Source organism: Vigna umbellata, chromosome 2, assembly GCF_029865625.1.
Source record: "Vigna umbellata cultivar VRB3 chromosome 2, Vumbellata_1.0, whole genome shotgun sequence".
Taxonomy (NCBI): domain Eukaryota; kingdom Viridiplantae; phylum Streptophyta; class Magnoliopsida; order Fabales; family Fabaceae; genus Vigna; species Vigna umbellata.
Genome location: NC_142166.1, coordinates 48672825 through 48690955, shown reverse-complemented (window position 1 = coordinate 48690955; position 18131 = coordinate 48672825). Strand labels below are relative to the sequence as shown.

General features: G+C 26.0%; 2 protein-coding genes across 2 annotated transcripts; both read right to left on the bottom strand.

Moving 5' to 3' along the window:
• On the bottom strand, positions 1–1505 carry LOC124846093 (transcription factor RAX3-like). Its single transcript, XM_047323310.2, has 3 exons — positions 1243–1505; positions 1014–1143; positions 1–902 (listed from the first exon to the last, which is right to left on the bottom strand). Exons 1-3 carry the CDS (start codon positions 1376–1378, stop codon positions 146–148), a joined length of 1023 nt encoding a protein of 340 aa, XP_047179266.2. The 5' UTR covers positions 1379–1505; the 3' UTR covers positions 1–145.
• Positions 1506–8464: 6959 nt separating this feature from the next.
• On the bottom strand, positions 8465–16611 carry LOC124843468 (branched-chain-amino-acid aminotransferase 2, chloroplastic-like). Its single transcript, XM_047320219.2, has 10 exons — positions 16419–16611; positions 13792–13856; positions 13362–13533; positions 10987–11163; positions 10752–10883; positions 10559–10657; positions 10254–10370; positions 10013–10108; positions 9822–9934; positions 8465–8755 (listed from the first exon to the last, which is right to left on the bottom strand). Exons 1-10 carry the CDS (start codon positions 16488–16490, stop codon positions 8641–8643), a joined length of 1158 nt encoding a protein of 385 aa, XP_047176175.2. The 5' UTR covers positions 16491–16611; the 3' UTR covers positions 8465–8640.
• Between the last annotated feature and the right edge of the window lie 1520 nt (positions 16612–18131).

Below are 18131 nucleotides of genomic sequence, written 5' to 3'. Positions count from 1 at the left end.
TTGATCAGCACATGAGAAAGTCTGAGATCTAGCCGATTTTATTATCTATATGGGAGCACTAGCTTCCCTTTTGCTAACTTCAATTGATACATATAATTCCAACTTTCCATCAATAGAAATAACAAATAATGTACACGATATGATGCTATGGGTAGCTCAACTCTTGAAAAGCATTTTCTCGTGGCATCTCTTCCCTCACACCCTCGAAACTCGAAGCAACAAGAGGAGGATAAATCAAAGAACTTGTCTCGCCCCAATTAGTACTTTGCCCACAACATGAAGATGCACAACCACCCATTATCTTATCGCTAATCATTTCCTCTCCATACAAGAACTCCAACCCTCCTAATAACCTTTGAGAATAATCATTAGTAGAAACCATTTCCCCAATAGCTGCGGAACTGAAACTCACTTCTCCTTGCACCAACTCAGAACAGTACTCATTACTCTGACCAAATTGTAATTGGCCGTTGCCAATAGAGTTCATGCACCCAGAAGAGCTAACATGGACTTGCTCCTCTTGAATTTGTTGTGTTGATGTGAGAGAACCCTGTGGAAACTGAACATTCACCCCTATGGGTTGATAATCATCGGAGAATCTCCCTCCAAGCTTGATTAGAAGTTTTCTAATAGAGTCTTGGTCGTTGAAACTTGGATTTTGACTTGTGTACGGCGAAAGTGGCGGCGCCGGAATCTGTGGCCAACAAGGCTGTTGTTGAACAATGTTTTCCTGAAGCAAGAGTGAAGAATTGTTCTCCTGCTTAACGACACCGTTTTCTTTGCTACGTGCCTGCAGTTCCTTGCGGTGCTTCCCTAAAAGCTTCTTCTTCAGCCTCGTGTTCCAGTAGTTCTTTATGTCGTTATCAGTTCTTCCTGGCAATTGTGCCGCAATCACCGACCACCTGCGTTACATCACACAAAACGATTCATTAATCGTTCAACGGAAAATGAAACTCCCATGTTTATTTAAGAAAAATAAGACTGTATCCTGTTTCAGAAACAATAGTAGTTACCTGCTTCCAATGCTAACGTAGAGGCTGCAAATGATGTTATCTTCTTCTTCAGAGAAGCCACCGTGCTTGATGTTAGGGCGGAGGTAGTTTAGCCACCTGAGACGGCAACTCTTGCCACATCGTTTGAGGCCTGACTCAGAAATGAAGAGAAATAATAAGAAAGAAAGAGAAGTTGATGGAAAAGTGTAGCTAGGGTTATATATCTGAGTATATAGTATGTGTATGATACCAATCTTCTGTGGCAAAGCGATCCAGTTGCCTCCGGTTCCGTGCTGTTCGATGTAGGATTTGAGTTTGGCATCTTCTTCTGGCGACCAAGGACCTTTCTTCACGTTTGCTTTGTCACAGCAAGGTGCTCTTCCCATGGTGATGTTGTTGCTCTGAGAAAACTTTCATTGATTATTGGGACAAGGGTTCTATTTAGGGTGTGAATAATTGAGAGAGAGAAAGTTATTTAATTATAAAAGTAGGAGCGGATAAACATGATTCCAATTGAACATCCAATCGTACAAATTTTATATAAGAGTGTGGCAGAAAAGAAAGATGTTTATGTAGAAAATTCCAGCTATTTAGTATTGGTAGAATACGAGAACGAGGGTGGTTCTTCTTGTCTTTCTTAAACTGGAATCAAATTTTCTTCCAACTTTTTAAAGTCCACTCCACTCTGACCCTCGCTGTCCAACTATATACTACCATACCTCTTCCTTTTGCTCACTGTTTCCCTCTTTTTATACAAAATTAATACAATGCACTACCATAGTTTATGTCATTAATAATTATTGAAACTACATCGTTCAGTAAAAAACAATTAATTTATTATATATAAACAATGCAAACTTAATTTTGTAAATAAATTTTGTAGGATAAAATTCTTTTTTTACCATAATATCAAAGTTATAAATTAGAACTTATCGTGTATCTTAAGTCTATTGTTTAATTTATTATTGGATTTAATTTTACATTCAAAATATAGATATGTCACGACACAAATATATCACGAAAAAATAATTTTATAAAATTGAATTAAACATAAAATTTATTTTTTAACCACAACTAAAATATTCTTATAACATGTTATCATCTTTTTATTTCAACAAGAATACATATTTTCTTTTTCTAAAATTTAGGTATTTGGTCTAGATTATATAGAATTTAATGGAAACATAGCTAACATGTTTTAGAAGATTTTTCACATTTTTTATGGGAAAATTGAATTTGAGTCTAGCATAGTTGAGTTGAAATAATTTTAGTTATCTTTTTTAGGACCTAATATTTATAAATAGTGTTAACTAATTTTGAAGTGAAAGTGCTTGTAAAAGGATACTGTTTTGGAGGGTAAAGGGGAGTGATATTATTAGATAATCAATACCCAAGACTATCATATGCTTAGGACTATGACTAATTTCTATGACATGATTTATATTTTAATTTATAAGAAAATAATCAAGATCATTATAGTTATAAATCATATAAGTGTTCTATTAAACTTCTTAGCTTTTTTTTAATTATTTTTATTTCATGTTTAGTAGCAAATATTCTGAAAAGAACCCTGATTTTAAAAAATAACTCTATATAAAAATGTTATGTGCACATGTATATTAGCTAAATATTTAACTAAATGAATACAATTTTAGTTAAATAATTGTATTATATATGTTTATTCTAACAAATGAGAATGAAAACTAAGTGTAATTACAAAGCAAATTTATTTAGAAAATAAGTGAGAGAGTAACATGTACTTATCAAAAATTAAATATTTATACAGAAATAAGGAAGGACAAGTTCAACATTTAGTAAAAGTAGAGAAAGTTAAGTAATATGTATGAAATAAGATTTATAAATTTATTCTTTAAAAATTTTGAGTTAAAGAAGGTATAAGTCTCTTATATATTTTGTTCAAGTCTCATTATTACTCAATCCCACTTAAAAAATTATAAATACTATAAAATTGAGAAAGAGAAATAAGATCATATTATAAGAAAGAGAGTAAAAAAAATCATTAATCAACTTTGGACCAATAGTAAAAATAGAGTTATAGTATAAACTTTTATATATATATATATATATATATATATATATATATATATATATATATATATAAATCACACTTAATTCATCTTACATTTGTAATTTTTTTTCACTTATTAGTTGATTATATGTACTATACGGAACTTTAGGTTCACATTCACCAATAGTAATAAATTTTTGTAGGGTCTTTAATCCACTAAACTTCTCCCAAAGGAGAAAAAGAAAACCAAAAAGTTGAAAATTATGATGAAGTATCAAATCCATGTGCATTTTATAATTGAAAGGTTATAGTTTCTAGAAGGAAATAAATGAGGCCTTATAACAGCATTGAAAATGTATGGAGAAATTGTAGGATTTTGTTGGTTTTGGTTGGTGAACAAATGACCAACAAAGCAACAAGAGAAGACCAACACAGCGTCCCCACTTCACGGTTAAACATGCAACGATTAAACTAAAAAATATAGAACTTTTTCTAATTTCTTACCTTGTGAATAAATTATAATTTTAAGTTTAAAAAAGAAACTATTTTTTTTTTCATTTTTGGTATTATTTTTTTCTTTTAAAAGTATTGTGAGAAAATTTAACTAAACATACATTATGGTAGGATTGAAATTTAACAGTTTAATGTAAGTCATTTATCCTAATATAAGACTTGGCATAAATCATTTTTTACCACATCTAAAAAGGTTTGTATCACCTGAGAGAAGGATTGACTTATAAAAACAGTTAAAGAAAAAATCAATTTTTAATTCAAAATATAAAGTCTCTTTCTTATTTCATTTTCTATATAAAATTTAGCAAGGGTTATGTTTGTTAAGAGGAAAAGTGTGAAAAAAATAAATGAAAAAATAACACAAATATTATTATTTATATTGTTTGGTACGAGAAATTTTTTTGAAAATGTATTTATATATAAAATTATGTAAATATTTTTTAAATATAAATTAGTTAATTAACAAAAAAAAATCATTTCTTCACATCTTTTTGATTTTGAACAAATAAAATATAAGGACAGATTCAACATTTTGTTTCTTTACTTCATATCTCTTGCTATTTTTTCTATCACATTACTTATCATATAGTTTTATCCTTTTTTCCTCAGCATTGCTAAAGATTTTAACAATAAATCTTGTTTATTTTCAACCGAAAGTTTGATTAATGAATTCCATCAGGACTCATTGTATTTAAGTCTGAGAAGTTACAGCAACAGCCATGACTGACATTCATTGGATTGTTTATTTTCAAATGAAACTTTAACTAACCTGCCCACGAATTACAGAGTCAACGAAGACCATAGAAAATAATTAAGATATAGTTACATATAAGGATAGACCTAAAACATGTTTTGAAACATAAAACAAAAATGTTGAAGGGCAAACATAGTTTAGTTTTGGGGAAAGTAGAAGAAAGCTGTAATGTATAATGGTAAAGAAACAATTGAAGTGTAACGACAGAGGTCTCAGTTGCTGAGTTGGATCATATAATGTTGTAATAATTTCCATGCTTGATTTGACATGCAAGTTTGAAAAATCAAACATTGTTTTGACAATCTCGTTCTTTAGTGGTAAGTAGTACAGCTGAAGCCAACTTTAGTTATAGTTTGTAATATTTCGATAAAACAAAAGTAATCTTATTGGTTTAATTAATGTATTATGATGAAGAAAAAGAGATGACCACTTACCTCAAGGTTACTTTACATCTGAAGTGGACTTTCTGTCTTGTTTCATACAAAAGAGAAAAATAGAAAGAATGGAATAATAAAAATTACGAAAAGCTCAAGTAAAAATTTATAAATATTTTATAGAGGAAATATAAAATATGAGAAAATAAAGCAAGAGGTTGGTGAAAATACGTGAAAAATAAGTATAATGAATTCTATTAATTTTAATTTTATTTTATTTTTGTCTTCTAAATACTCCAACTTACTTTTATTTATTATTTTCTTCTTTAATTCTCTCTTACCAAACACGTGGTGAATAAGTAAAACTTTCAATGACAATCTTTCGTGTTTACATGGGAAAATGAAAATATATCCAAGAAGATTGTTCCACAAGTCAATATGAATCAAAGTCTATGAAATTTAGATATGAGATTAGGATATTATATTTTCGAATCAGGATAAGCTTATAATTTTTAAATTTAATTATTTTTATTTTAAATATATATATTATAGATTTATTTAAGTTTAAAATTTTTGAATATTTTTAATCGAGTGCTTTTTAAATTTCTTTATCTATTGATGACTGAAATTTTTTGTTTCTCAATGTACTTGCAAGTTATTTTTTTCATTAAGTATTTTATGTCATTGTTTAGTGTCAAGTTCTATAAATAAAAGAATATTGTAAACGATAAAGTGATTTGTATTGTTTTTAAAAACAATAAAAACCACTTATCATTTTATATTAATCATAGTATTATTTTATGTTAATTAGAACTTAACAGGAAGACAAATATCAAAAGGATACACTAAAATAATAGTTATGTCTTTCAATTAAAAAAATTAATAAAAAAAGTAAACGTTAGAAATTCAATTGAAAAATATAAAAGATTTAAATACTTAGATAAATATATTAATAAAAAGTAAATTGAAAACATTCAAATTTAGTGATAACTATAAATTTAATAAGCCTTTATTAAAATAATGAGAATTATTTTAAAGATATAAAAATTAATTTTCTCTCTTTTCATTCCATTAAAAATATAATAGTTGTTTAATAAATAATTCAAAATTTAAATTATTAAAATAAAAGATTTAATAGTTAAGGAGTTATCCGAATGCAACTATTTTCCTTTTTACTAGAAAAATAATTTCATGTCACCAAAAAATGTTATCAAAGGAAATAAGAGAAGAAGAAAAAAGTAATTGTTGTTAAAAGAAACATTCATAATAAAATAATGGGTTCGAGCAACTTATATAATAAGGTTAGAGATAAAAAGAAATACACCGAAAAGTATATTATCAAAATTTCATGATATAAATTTTTTTATTTTAAAACTAAAATATTACATATAAGAATAATTTATTTATCTTACATTAAGGCCATAAAATATTCCAGAATAGAAAGTACTCTAAAATAGTAACAAAAGGTACATAGACAATCATATGTGCATAGTTTTTTCTTACCGTGTATGTGAAGTTTAAATGCACAGGTCAGTTCACGTGAAATTGTTTTAGGTTAATTAGTGATATTATTATCAAATTTGAATTTTGAGTATATACTTATATTAAATATTGAAAATTTTATTACTGTAATCATCCTAGATCAAATAAAATTGTATCCTGAATTTGTTTGGGTATTCAAATAGTTTAATAGCTTAAAAAGTTGAAATTATTAATAGTTTACATGTTTTTTTTTTTAAGATAAAACTATGATTAAAATTTTAGTTTTAAAGCAAACAATATATTAAGTGCATGTTCTTTTAAGAAACTTAAGGTCGAAATATTAGTATTATACGTGAAATAAAAAACTTTCTTTATCTTTATTTGAAAGGTTTGTTTTAATATTTAAATAATCTTGTATCATTTCAAAATTAAAATAAAAGAAGTTTAAGTAATCGTAAAGATATGATAGATATTATTTTTCAATTTTGACATTATAGTTAGCTTTTCTTTTTTAGCTTTTTAAGCTATGTATATAAATATTGTTCTGCTAAAACCTTTGTATTAATCCTTTCTCATTCGATGATAATTAGAATTTTTATCATGAAGATTTTATCAAAAACTTATAATTATAATTTCTTATATTCAAATTTCTAAAACGTTTTCTAAAATCAAAACCATAAAAGAAGTTTAAACTCTAAAACGAAAAATATTTATAATATAATGGTTGATTGTAGTAATATATTTTATGGGAGTTGAAATAAAAACATTGATTTTAAAAAAATTATGGTAATTATAATTTTCTGAATAAATCACAAGACATAGGGATTACACTATATAACGAAAAACAAAGAATTGAAGTTAAATAAAGAAGATAGGTTTGGTTGATAGGGTCATATTGAACATTGTTGGAAGTTCCACATCGACTATAAATAAAACCAAAACATATATATATATATATATATATATATATATATATATATATATATATATATATATATATATATATATATATATATATATATATATAAGTGAAGTATAAATCTCACTTTAGAAATCGGTTTTGTAAGGGTTGAATTAAACTTAAATCCACATTAAAGCTTATTCTAATAAATTTTAAGTCAACATTCTATTCAGTAAAGGAAAATGACACTTGAACAACCATTTTTGACAACATTTAGACACGCGCACACGTGTCTAAATTTGAGTGGTCCATTTTCATTTAATTTTTCCAACTGGACCACTCAAATTTAGACACGTGTGCGTGTGTCTAAATGTTATCAAAAATGATTGTTCAGTATCATTTTCCTTCAGTAAAGTATAAACTTCACGTAAGTTTTACTCGTTGAAAACTTGTTTCCAGTGAAAAACGAAAACGAAGGGTTTCAATAGTCCTACAACTTGACTTTTTCATTATATTATTGGATTGGTGCATTGAACACCTACTACTATGCTACGTGACGGCTTTGAATATAGATCTGCATCTAGGTCCTGTTTGGCTTATTAGCTTCTTCACTCGTCCCACCTAAATATCTATTCATTACCATTTATTTACGCGAAGGATATCTACTATTTTTGTTAGTACAAGTGGATATCTATAGGCATTCGTGTATACCTTTTCATATAAAAAATAAAATTATTTAATAATTCCTTAAACTATCTTCTTTTTTATATAACAGAGTATACCTCTAATAAACAATTTATATTTAAACTCTATTTCTCTCTTAATCTTCTTTTTTTCCCTCTCTTCCGACTTAAATATGGGCGGTGGAATATATTAACTTTAACTTAACATAAGTTTCTTACGGTAAATATCAACTCTTAATTACTTCTAGTCTTTCTAAAAATTCTTTTGTATATGATCTGTGTAAATGTTTAAATATTCCGTTTTATTATTATTATTATTATTATTATTATATATATATATATATATATATATATATATATAATGTAATTGATATTAAGAAGAAACACCAAAAACAAAAAGTTAAAAACTTATCAAATATTGTTTATTTTGTATTCTTCTTAATTTTTCTTCACCTTTTAGCTAGAAGCTAAATAGATTTTCAAAATTTTATTTTGTATCGTAAAAAAATATAAAAAGAAAGCTCTTCCTTTTAAGACAAAAAAAAAATTAAAAAGAAAAAACAAAAAAACTCTTCCTTTTAAGACACACAAATATAATTAACATGTTCGCTTTCAAAGATTTAATGCATGTTTTTGGCTAGAACTACATTTGAATTTTTTGTTTAATTTAAAAAAAGTGATAAAAATATGTTATTATTTATAAAATAAAGTAAATCAAGAGCGCCATTCATATGTTTAAAATTGATAACGACTTTCTTAGCAAAAAGACAATGATATAAGTTTTTATGAATACAGGAATATACAATATTGGATAATGCGCATATACATATATAATATCCTTTTATAAAAGGAACGTCATTATTTCTGTCATTTTTCACAGAATTAAAAGAAAACAATTGTGAAAGGTCTTGCTTAATCTACTTCAATGATCCATCCCTTCTTATCTTGAATAGTACCAGTTTGAATTCCTGAAATGGTATCGTTCAACTCTTGACAAATGGTTCCAGAGCCCGTTATATATTCCATCCTGCATGTATTCAACTTAATTAATGTTTCATCCAATCTAAAAGGAATAATGAACTTTTTTTAGTATTAATAATTATTATTTTATTAATTTAAAACAATAGTATCTTTTAAACTTTACGGAAAACTTTAGTAAATTATTAAAATTAAGATGTATAATTTTTATATATCCGGTATGCCAACATTCAAACTGTAAAATAAAATTTAAATTCGAATTTATTGAGGTTGCAAAATAGTTTTAGAACTTAATTTATCCAAAATACTGCATCCAAAAAATTGAAATAAAAATAATTTCAAGAAATAGTATTTGAAATGAGTAAAAAATATTTCAATTCTAATAAGATAAATCATATATAACTTATAATGAAGATTGAAATAACTATTAACCATGAAAATATCCACTTAATATGTAGAATGATTTTTTTTTTTAAATAAGAAACTTATTTTGTTTTCTTAAGAAAATAAGACTCATACTTAATTTATTTTTTAAATAGACATTAACGCTTCGTATATTTTGAATAAATAACATTTGTCTTCCTTATATTTTTAGCAAAGCAGCATTCATCTTTCTTATATTTTAATATAGTATAACAATAATTTTTCTTACATGTTTAATAAATTAATGATGATTTTTTTTCATTTCTAATAAAATTAAATCCACCTCCCGTATTTTTTTTAAATATTAACTAAAACATAAATAAAATTACAAAATTCAAAATTAATATTTTAAATATAAAAATTAGAGAGATATGAGATAGTTGAATGTCATTTACTTTCACATGAATATGTATTTAAAGTTTTTATAAATATTATTTTATTAAAAATACAAGAAAGTTATATTTTTATTTTAAAAATAAAAGAAAATAAATATTATTTAATATTGTTTGAATAGATAAATATAATTTTCCCATGTTTAAATTAAGAATAATTAAGAAAAAAAATATCATTCCTTTTTTTTATCTATAATTATTATAAATACTTTGACGCTATAAACACTCTCTCACTACCCTGTATTTATATTTTTTTTCTTAGTTAATGGCTTGGTGTTACGAATAAGGCCATTATTTTACCTTTTATCCTGATATGTGATACTCCCTACAGGGGCAACACCTACAGCAGTTCCTGTGCAGAAAACTTCATCAGCTTCAATCAATTCATCCACACCAACAGCACGCTCTTCTACCTGAACCAAATTGGTCAATGTAACAACGTACTTCAAACAGAAAGTGACAAAAACAACATATATGTAGTTATATAAGACCTGATAGCCAAGATCACCCGCAATTTCAATGACACTTTTTCGGGTAATTCCGGAAAGAATAGTTCCATTGGTAGCAGGAGTAGCTATGCATTTTCCCTGTGAAGTGGAAGCAACTAGTTAAATCAGCCTGTTATAAACGAATATGGCTGAAGATTTGTCTTTAGAGTAATCTTTTAAAATGTGCACAACTGAGAAAGTAACACTTTACATTGAAGGGGAAGAAAAACAGTTCGAAGAATACCTTGGCAATAAAAATGTTACAAGAAGAGACCTCCTCCAGATTTTTCTTGGTGGCTGAATCAAGGTACAACACGTCTGAAAATCCTCTTTTCTTAGCTGTAGTTTGTGCCATCAAAACCTACACGAAATGCAAGATTGAGCACTCTATTACAAGATCTGAACTCCTTGAAGGTCACGTATGATCCATTTAGTTTGTGACGCGTTTCCTAGTTAAATTAATCAGGATCTACTGCTAGAGAAAAATTAAGCCTCTGTGATATACACGAATTGATTGAGTTTTTTTAGTGAAAGACGTGAAAGACATACCGGTGCATAATTGGAAATGGTTTTAACGTTTCCAGTGCCGCGGCGAGAAGCACGGTCAAAGTTCTCCTCTACGTGCAAGTTGAGCGGCGCCGAACCCTCCTGTGGTGGGAATAAAGCACTCCAAATGTTTAAGCAAAAAAATTGAAGTAATTGTTATGCGTAGCACAGATAAAGAAAATGAAATTTGAGAGACCTTGAAATAGTTGCGAACAGGGGAAGCGTATATGAGGAATGTGTATTCTGGTGCGGGAGCCAAACCCAAAACTGGACCCGTTCCCAAGAGCAGAGGCCTAAGATACAAGGACCCTTTTCCCGGTGGAGGAATCTGTTTAGCTTTTACAATTATCAGTTCAATTACACATTGCATGCCATCTATTTGTAGAATTGAAAGTCGAAGCAATTAATAGTTGAATAATTAGTTGTCGTACCCAACGTTTATTAGCCAAGACAGTTTGTTTCAAAGCATGAACGAAATGTTCTATGGAAGGGGATGCCATGCACATTCTTTCTGCACCAATCTTCATTCTAATGGCATTTTGTTCCGGACGGAAGAGTAGCACGCGCCCATTTTCTTTTCTGTATGCTTTTGTGCCTTCGAATAATCCCTGTTTTCGTATTTCAACAACAATTCCACCATTCCAACATAATCAAATATTAAATTCATACTCCTTTTTATCAACTTCTTATTGCATCTTATCACTTTTCATTTATCAAATATCGTTTTTCTTTCAAGGTTACGCTAAAAACATGATTCTCCTGCTATTACATAACTTTTTTATTTTGTTATCATTGTGTGTTTCTAAGTATGAAAATTACTTCATAATTACAAAGAAATAACAAACAAATTTAACTTCAAGAAAGAGTATATGCTCTCCAAAGTCCGTCCTCCTTATTTTATGACATTCTGCAAGGAAGTGATGTTTTTCTTCTTGTAAGTCTTCTCATGAATCTTAATAAAGGAACTACTAAATGAAACATACATATGCAATAGGAATCATAAAGATATTCAATATATTTTATAATTAATAAAAAAAACAATAAAAGAAACTAAGGATTATGACAAGTATGGTTGATTATCTCATCCAATTTCTAAGTAAAAAATGCATCTTTTTTCTATAAAATGCTAAAATTTCTTCTTGTTTCATTAGCGAATAGATATGTTTGTACCTTATGCTCGTACTGACATATTTATTATTCTAAATATTCATCAAATAATTATTTTACAGAAAAAAAAGTCACAATAAATAAAATAATTACATATTTTATTTTCTCAATATCAAATATATAAAAATATATATAAATATTAAATAATCAAATAACAGTTAAATAAAAATTATATAATTATGAAAAAATATAAAATATTATCTTAAATTTTTTTATATAAGATAACTAAAAATTAAAAAAAGAATTTTTATAAATTTTTATATTTTTAAAAAAATTAAAGGTATTTTATTAATTTAAAATAAAACAAAAATGTATATTAATATAGATATATACATATTTATCTACATTCTCATGCCTAATTTAAAAAATCACATATTCATATTTATACTTGTGTTTTGTAAAAACAATATTTATCAACATATTCATTTCTTATCTTTAAAAGAGAATAACGTAAGAAAATTTAAAACAATTTATTAGACACTTGTTCATAATTCATTATAAAATTTGTTGAAATTCAAATGTGATAATTCATAATATCGCCCAGGCTGTAGATTGGTTACAGATAAGAAGGCTATGGTACACGTGTTTGTGGCCCAACTTGAGGTCTATGACCAAACTTAAAGTTTGGTGAAACCTTTATTTCAGGTGTATTTAATAAAGGAAAGATAATTACAGAGTCTTTAAAGTTTAACAAGCTATCTTATTTAAATAAATATAAAATTTACTTTTAAAATACTATTGTTATATTAAATTGTTCACCCACATATAAAACATGTTAAAACACTTATTGAGAGATACCTATATTATTTAAAATTTTACTGCAAGTAGACTCATAAATAACAGTTAAATTACAACCTAAGTGAATGTTTATATTTTAGTAATAAATTATATTTAACTCTAATAAATGTAGCCTACTTAGTTTTAGTTTGTTTTATGTTTTTGAGTAATATATACTTATTTTATATTTCATGATTTTTTTAATATATAATTTTTTTTCATTGACTTATTACCTCATAATTTTATTTAGAGATATATTAATTCTATCTCAAAAACTTTAATATTCAATTAATCTTTAAAAAAATGAAGCTTGACCTAAAAACAAACCAAATAACGTACTAAACTTACTCTTCAGATTTCTCGTACAAACAAAAATCACTTATTTTTATTCCTACTTTTCTTATTTTTGTTCCTAGGCTTTTTTTCCCTTGAATTTTTCAAAATTTTTTATTTTTGACTAAATATTAAACTTAGACACAATTAAAATTCACTCCTATTTTAAATTAATTTTGATACAATTTTATCATCAAACTTTAAAAATAAATAAATATAATTTTTTTAGATAAATTTAATTCTGCGTTAGGCTAAAATTGTATTTAATTTTTTCAGTACTTTGTAATTTCTTTTTAAATAACTAAATATGATCGTTTATCTAATTTTATATGTATCAGTCAATTTGAAAACTAATTACACCACATACTTGTAAATCATAGCTTGGTTTACAAACAGCTGGAACTGAGCTATAAACTTTAAGAATGAGATTATGAAAGACAGGAAGGTTTTATGAGGTAGACATATATAAAGTTAAAACGTAAAGTTAAAACGTAAGTTTCCTAAGAAGAGAATTTGAAATGACACAGACCTGACCATAATTTAGGACTCCGGCAGCTGGACTGAGTTTAATGTTCCCATATCGACTGAGTTGGCCTTCTTCAAAATGTTGGCCCTCACAACATTTAGTAATGTACATATAATCAGTAGCCATCAATCCAAATCCAAGGCTGTCCCAATCCACAACAGCATACTCCTCATCACTGTGTTTGTTTTGTTTTTAAAAATAACAACAAACACTTACTTAATAAACATTAAAATAGGTATAAATACGTAGGATAACGATATTTTAACAATATTTTAATATTATTTATATATTATATATTATTACGTGATTGGTGATTGGTTCATAATAATATTTATGATTATTATTATTGATTATAGAATAATTTTAGATAAATCACATAATTACTGTTAAATATTGTCAAAATATCGAGTAATAGATGATATATCCATTGTACCTGTAAGTAGGGTTGGGGCTCTCAAGAGGGTACGGCTGAGAAGTAAACCAATTGTGCATTCCGATCTGTTACAGCATAAGTCTGTGTTCAGATAACAATTCAAATAAAATGTTCTACCAATACTCTTCATTTTTTTTCTTATTTAGGTTGCGAGAGTACAACGTTGCTGTCCAATTTTCCATTTTTAAACAAAATTTCCACGTTTTTCTTATTTAATTGCACTTCTATTTATTATTTTTTTAACTTGATTTCGTGTAATTTTAATTTTCTTCGTTGTTATTGTTCAGTTCTCCTGATTTTTATATATTTGCTGTTATATTAAATTTTGTTCAATAATGAATAAAAATATAGTAAAGGTTTTTGCATACCATTCATTTGTATGGATATGAAAAGTAAAGTACATAAAATAATAAAATATTAAGACAAAAAAATATTATTAAAATGGTTGAAAATAACGTAACACAGTAATATTTTATTCTTTAAAATTGGGTATCTATATAAAACAAGCACAAACTTGTATCATAGGATTAAAAATTAAACAGTAAAATATAATAAGCTAATTTAATGGATAGATTTAGTATATAACTTTTTACTTCAACTGCGAATGGAATAACTCGGATGGGTATAAAATTAGATATCAACTATTCTTTTATTAATAGAGAAAGTTAAATCTAAATATGAACTAACTAAGTTTGTATATAATAAACAGATTTAGATTTTAAATAAAATTAGTTAGGTAAAGCAATTAAAAAAAAAAACTAATAGATTACTTAAATTATCAATTTAGAATGCGGATGAATTCAATTTGATGAACACTCCAATTTGTTGAATATAAAAATAGAAAACGTGGCAGAAACGTATAATTTGAGGACACTAAAAAGTGAGAAAAGAAAACCACGAGAAACATCTTCTCCGAAGATGAGGATAAGGAAGGTGGAAACACGTCCTCATGGGCATCGCAATGTTAAGGAGCCTACTAGAATTAACAACATTATCTTCAATTTCATTTGTTCATGATAATAATAAACTTTCATTTAATATTTTTATATTGTTAACTAGATTAATCATCTCGACAGAAATTAAAACGAATAATTGAACTATGATCCTTTTTTCTTTTTTAAATTCTTGTATAGAAATTTTAGTGAAACACAAATTAACTCAATACAAAAAATACTTAGGTTTCGTTAAATAAAAAACCGCATAGGCTTTGGAGACAAAGTTTTTAGAATAATGATTTAAATAAAACAAATCAAAGTTCAAAAACTATATATATATATATATATATATATATATATATATATATATATATATATATATATATTATATCAAACTTTAATTATTAATGTTAAATTATCTAGTGAAACTTATTGCATGAGAAATATAAATCATAAATATTTATTATACAAATTTTACAGTATTAACCAAACATTATCTTTAAAATGACTTTTAAATAATTATTATAAAAATTAAAAGTAAAATCTTAGTGTATATAATAATTTATAAATACATGGAGTAATACAAAAATTTCTTAATATATTATTTATTGTACATGAGCCATCATCTAAGTTGGAAATTAAAAGAAAATTAAATAAATTATTAAATTAATAATAAAAGATAAAATTATAATTAAATGAATAAGAAAAAATAGTTATTATTAGATATAATAAATAAACTTGTTTCCATAAATGTTACATGAACTTGTTTCGGTGAAAAATGTAGTCCTACAATCCCTAATTGTTATTATAATAAAAGAGATGAGTTTTTTTCATTTATGCTTCTATATCTTTTATTTATCAAGTAAGAAAGAGCTGGAAAAAAATAAGTAAAAGAAAGTGAAATGTTAATTATCGTTTGATTGAATCTCTAAAGCACCCAAAATTAAATAAAGAATATTAAATTATAGTTTATTTAACTGAATTTTCATAACATAAAAAAAACAACATATTATCTTTTTAATGTAAATAAGAATAACATAATTATTAAATCTTTATATTATTTAATTTTTAATTCTTATTTTCCAGGCTAAATGGGGTTTTTATCCTATAAGATTCATTCAAAATATAAAAACAAAATTCAAACCTAGAGTTCAAAACGACAACGAGTTTTTAGGTGCACATGAAGATGATACACAGTAGTTATCTGTCTTTGTCACATGAGCATCCTCGAGAATTTGTACTCTCGTGGCTGCAGAGGGCATAATGGTCCATCAAATAGTAGTTCTGTACTATAAGAAAATTTGATCTCTTCTTTACTACTCAGATACACTAAGGTGGATTTGAGTTCAAATGTTTATTTTGATTTATTATTAACTTAAGTGATACTTTAGATCATTACGCATACATTTTATGTTATCTTGGAAAAAAATGCCAAAAATATATGAAATATTTATCGCGAACATGATAGTTAATATTCTTTCAGACATTTTGATTTCCCTAAATTACACAAGTTAATAGTGTAAATATTTTAAATAGAAGGTGTTGAACATTTTCTTTTCATAAGAATTATCTGAAAAGATTATATGAACTACACATATACATTAATTTTAGTGCCATTATCTGAAACAGTGTACGATGAAGCGCATTCATAAGAAGAGGATGGAAAAGAAAACGTAGGAAAGTAAGACAGACCTTGGAGGACGCAGAAGGCGAAACATTCTGAAGAAGCAATCTCCTGAAACTGGGAAAGGAGCTTCGAATCATTGTGCTGGCTGCAATGGTGAGGGAATTAGGATCCGAAACGCAAAATGCTTGAGAAGGAAAAATTGGAGGAGGAAGAGGGAAGAGAGATAAGAGATACAGCCTGCTCTATACCATGAATACCATTATTTATATTTATATACTCTGTTTTTGGTTAACATTGCACGTGGAAAACATATTTAAACGTTAAATTTGAGCATAATTATTTTTCAACTGTAATTTACTCCCTTAATTATTTCCTATATATTATATAAAAAGTTAATATCTTTATGCAGTAGTTAAAATAATTGAAAATTTGAAGATAAGGATAATGAAAAGTTTACCATCTGATCTTCTGGTGTAAAAGTTAAAAGGATGAATCCTGGAAGGCCAGCACCGATCGAGGTGGCTGTACATATCCAAAATCCATTGCCCATTACCCACTACACATATCCACGTATATCCATATCCTCTCTCATCCATCGTGCAAATTAATTATTCAGAAATATCTGGTAAAGTGGAGAAAAAAAATCTAATACTCTTCAATCTTATGTTTGATTTTAAAAGCTTTAATTAATAATTTTTTTATATTATTAGTTATTATATTCTTTTTACCTAATTGAATTCATATTTCTTTGAAATACTGCACATGTCAAAATTTATGTGATATGTTCTATTTTAGAAATGATGATGTATCAAAATTATAGAAATGACACATGGACCTTTTGAAACTGTTATAAAAATATATAAAAACCAAAATAAATATAAAAATAAATTACTAATTAATTATTGAAAAAATGCAAACAATCTTTTTATCTAAACAATTTAATTAGAAAAACTTTTTCAAGTTTAAATTACTTCTTTACTTTATCAAATTACTGTTTCATATGTTTATACATATATTTTATAGAAATATGAAATTAATATGCACTATATACCCTTCAAACATTTATTATTTCATTTATATTGGTCAATAAATATAAATTAAATTAATAATTTCTATACAATTGAAATTGTGATTTAATTCAATGTTTTTAACAACATTCTATATAATTTCGTAGTATTTAAGAAAATAGTTTATTAATCGTCAATTTAAATATAGAAACTAGACAAACTCAATGTGAGATAATTTACAGTGAATGTCACTTTGTATAGGAACTACATTTATATTGAGGTGCCTAGTGCTATGTGGTTGACACTAGGCACTTTTTTTGTTGATGAGATTTTTTTTTTTAATTTTGAAGAGACATCACATGTGGAAGACTTTTAGGATTGTTAGAGTTTTTTGGAAGATCTTCATCATGGTTATTTTAATTATACACATATATCTTTCTATTCAATGTTAGTATTTTATTTCTATATTTAATGCGTTTTGTAGTTTTATCATCCATAGTTTAATATTTGATTCATTAGATAATGAAAAATATTTTTTTTGTGATTTAAAACTAAAACAAAATATTTAATTAAACTTGTATTTAAGAATATAGTTTGACTCGTTAGTTATCTTAAATATTTGTTATGAGAGTAGATTTGCTTATTAAGTACTCAAGAAATAAAATCTTAATAAAGACATTTAAGTTCATTTTTCTAATAAATTATGTTTTGAGTAAATATGTAAGTTGACATTAACTTTAAATTGACATTAACTTTAAATTGGAAAGAAAG

Excerpts from the sequence above, each read along its gene's own strand:
- LOC124846093 (XM_047323310.2), bottom strand. The coding sequence starts at position 1,378 with ATGGGAAGAGCACCTTGCTGTGACAAAGCAAACGTGAAGAAAGGTCCT. Across the intron at positions 1,144-1,242 it reads CGCTTTGCCACAGAAGATTG|GCCTCAAACGATGTGGCAAG; the intron begins GTATCATACACA and ends TTTCTGAGTCAG. Across the intron at positions 903-1,013 it reads TACGTTAGCATTGGAAGCAG|GTGGTCGGTGATTGCGGCAC; the intron begins GTAACTACTATT and ends GATGTAACGCAG.
- LOC124843468 (XM_047320219.2), bottom strand. The coding sequence starts at position 16,490 with ATGATTCGAAGCTCCTTTCCCAGTTTCAGGAGATTGCTTCTTCAGAAT. Across the intron at positions 13,534-13,791 it reads AGCCCCAACCCTACTTACAG|TGATGAGGAGTATGCTGTTG; the intron begins GTACAATGGATA and ends AAACAAACACAG. Across the intron at positions 10,658-10,751 it reads CTGTTCGCAACTATTTCAAG|GAGGGTTCGGCGCCGCTCAA; the intron begins GTCTCTCAAATT and ends TTCCCACCACAG.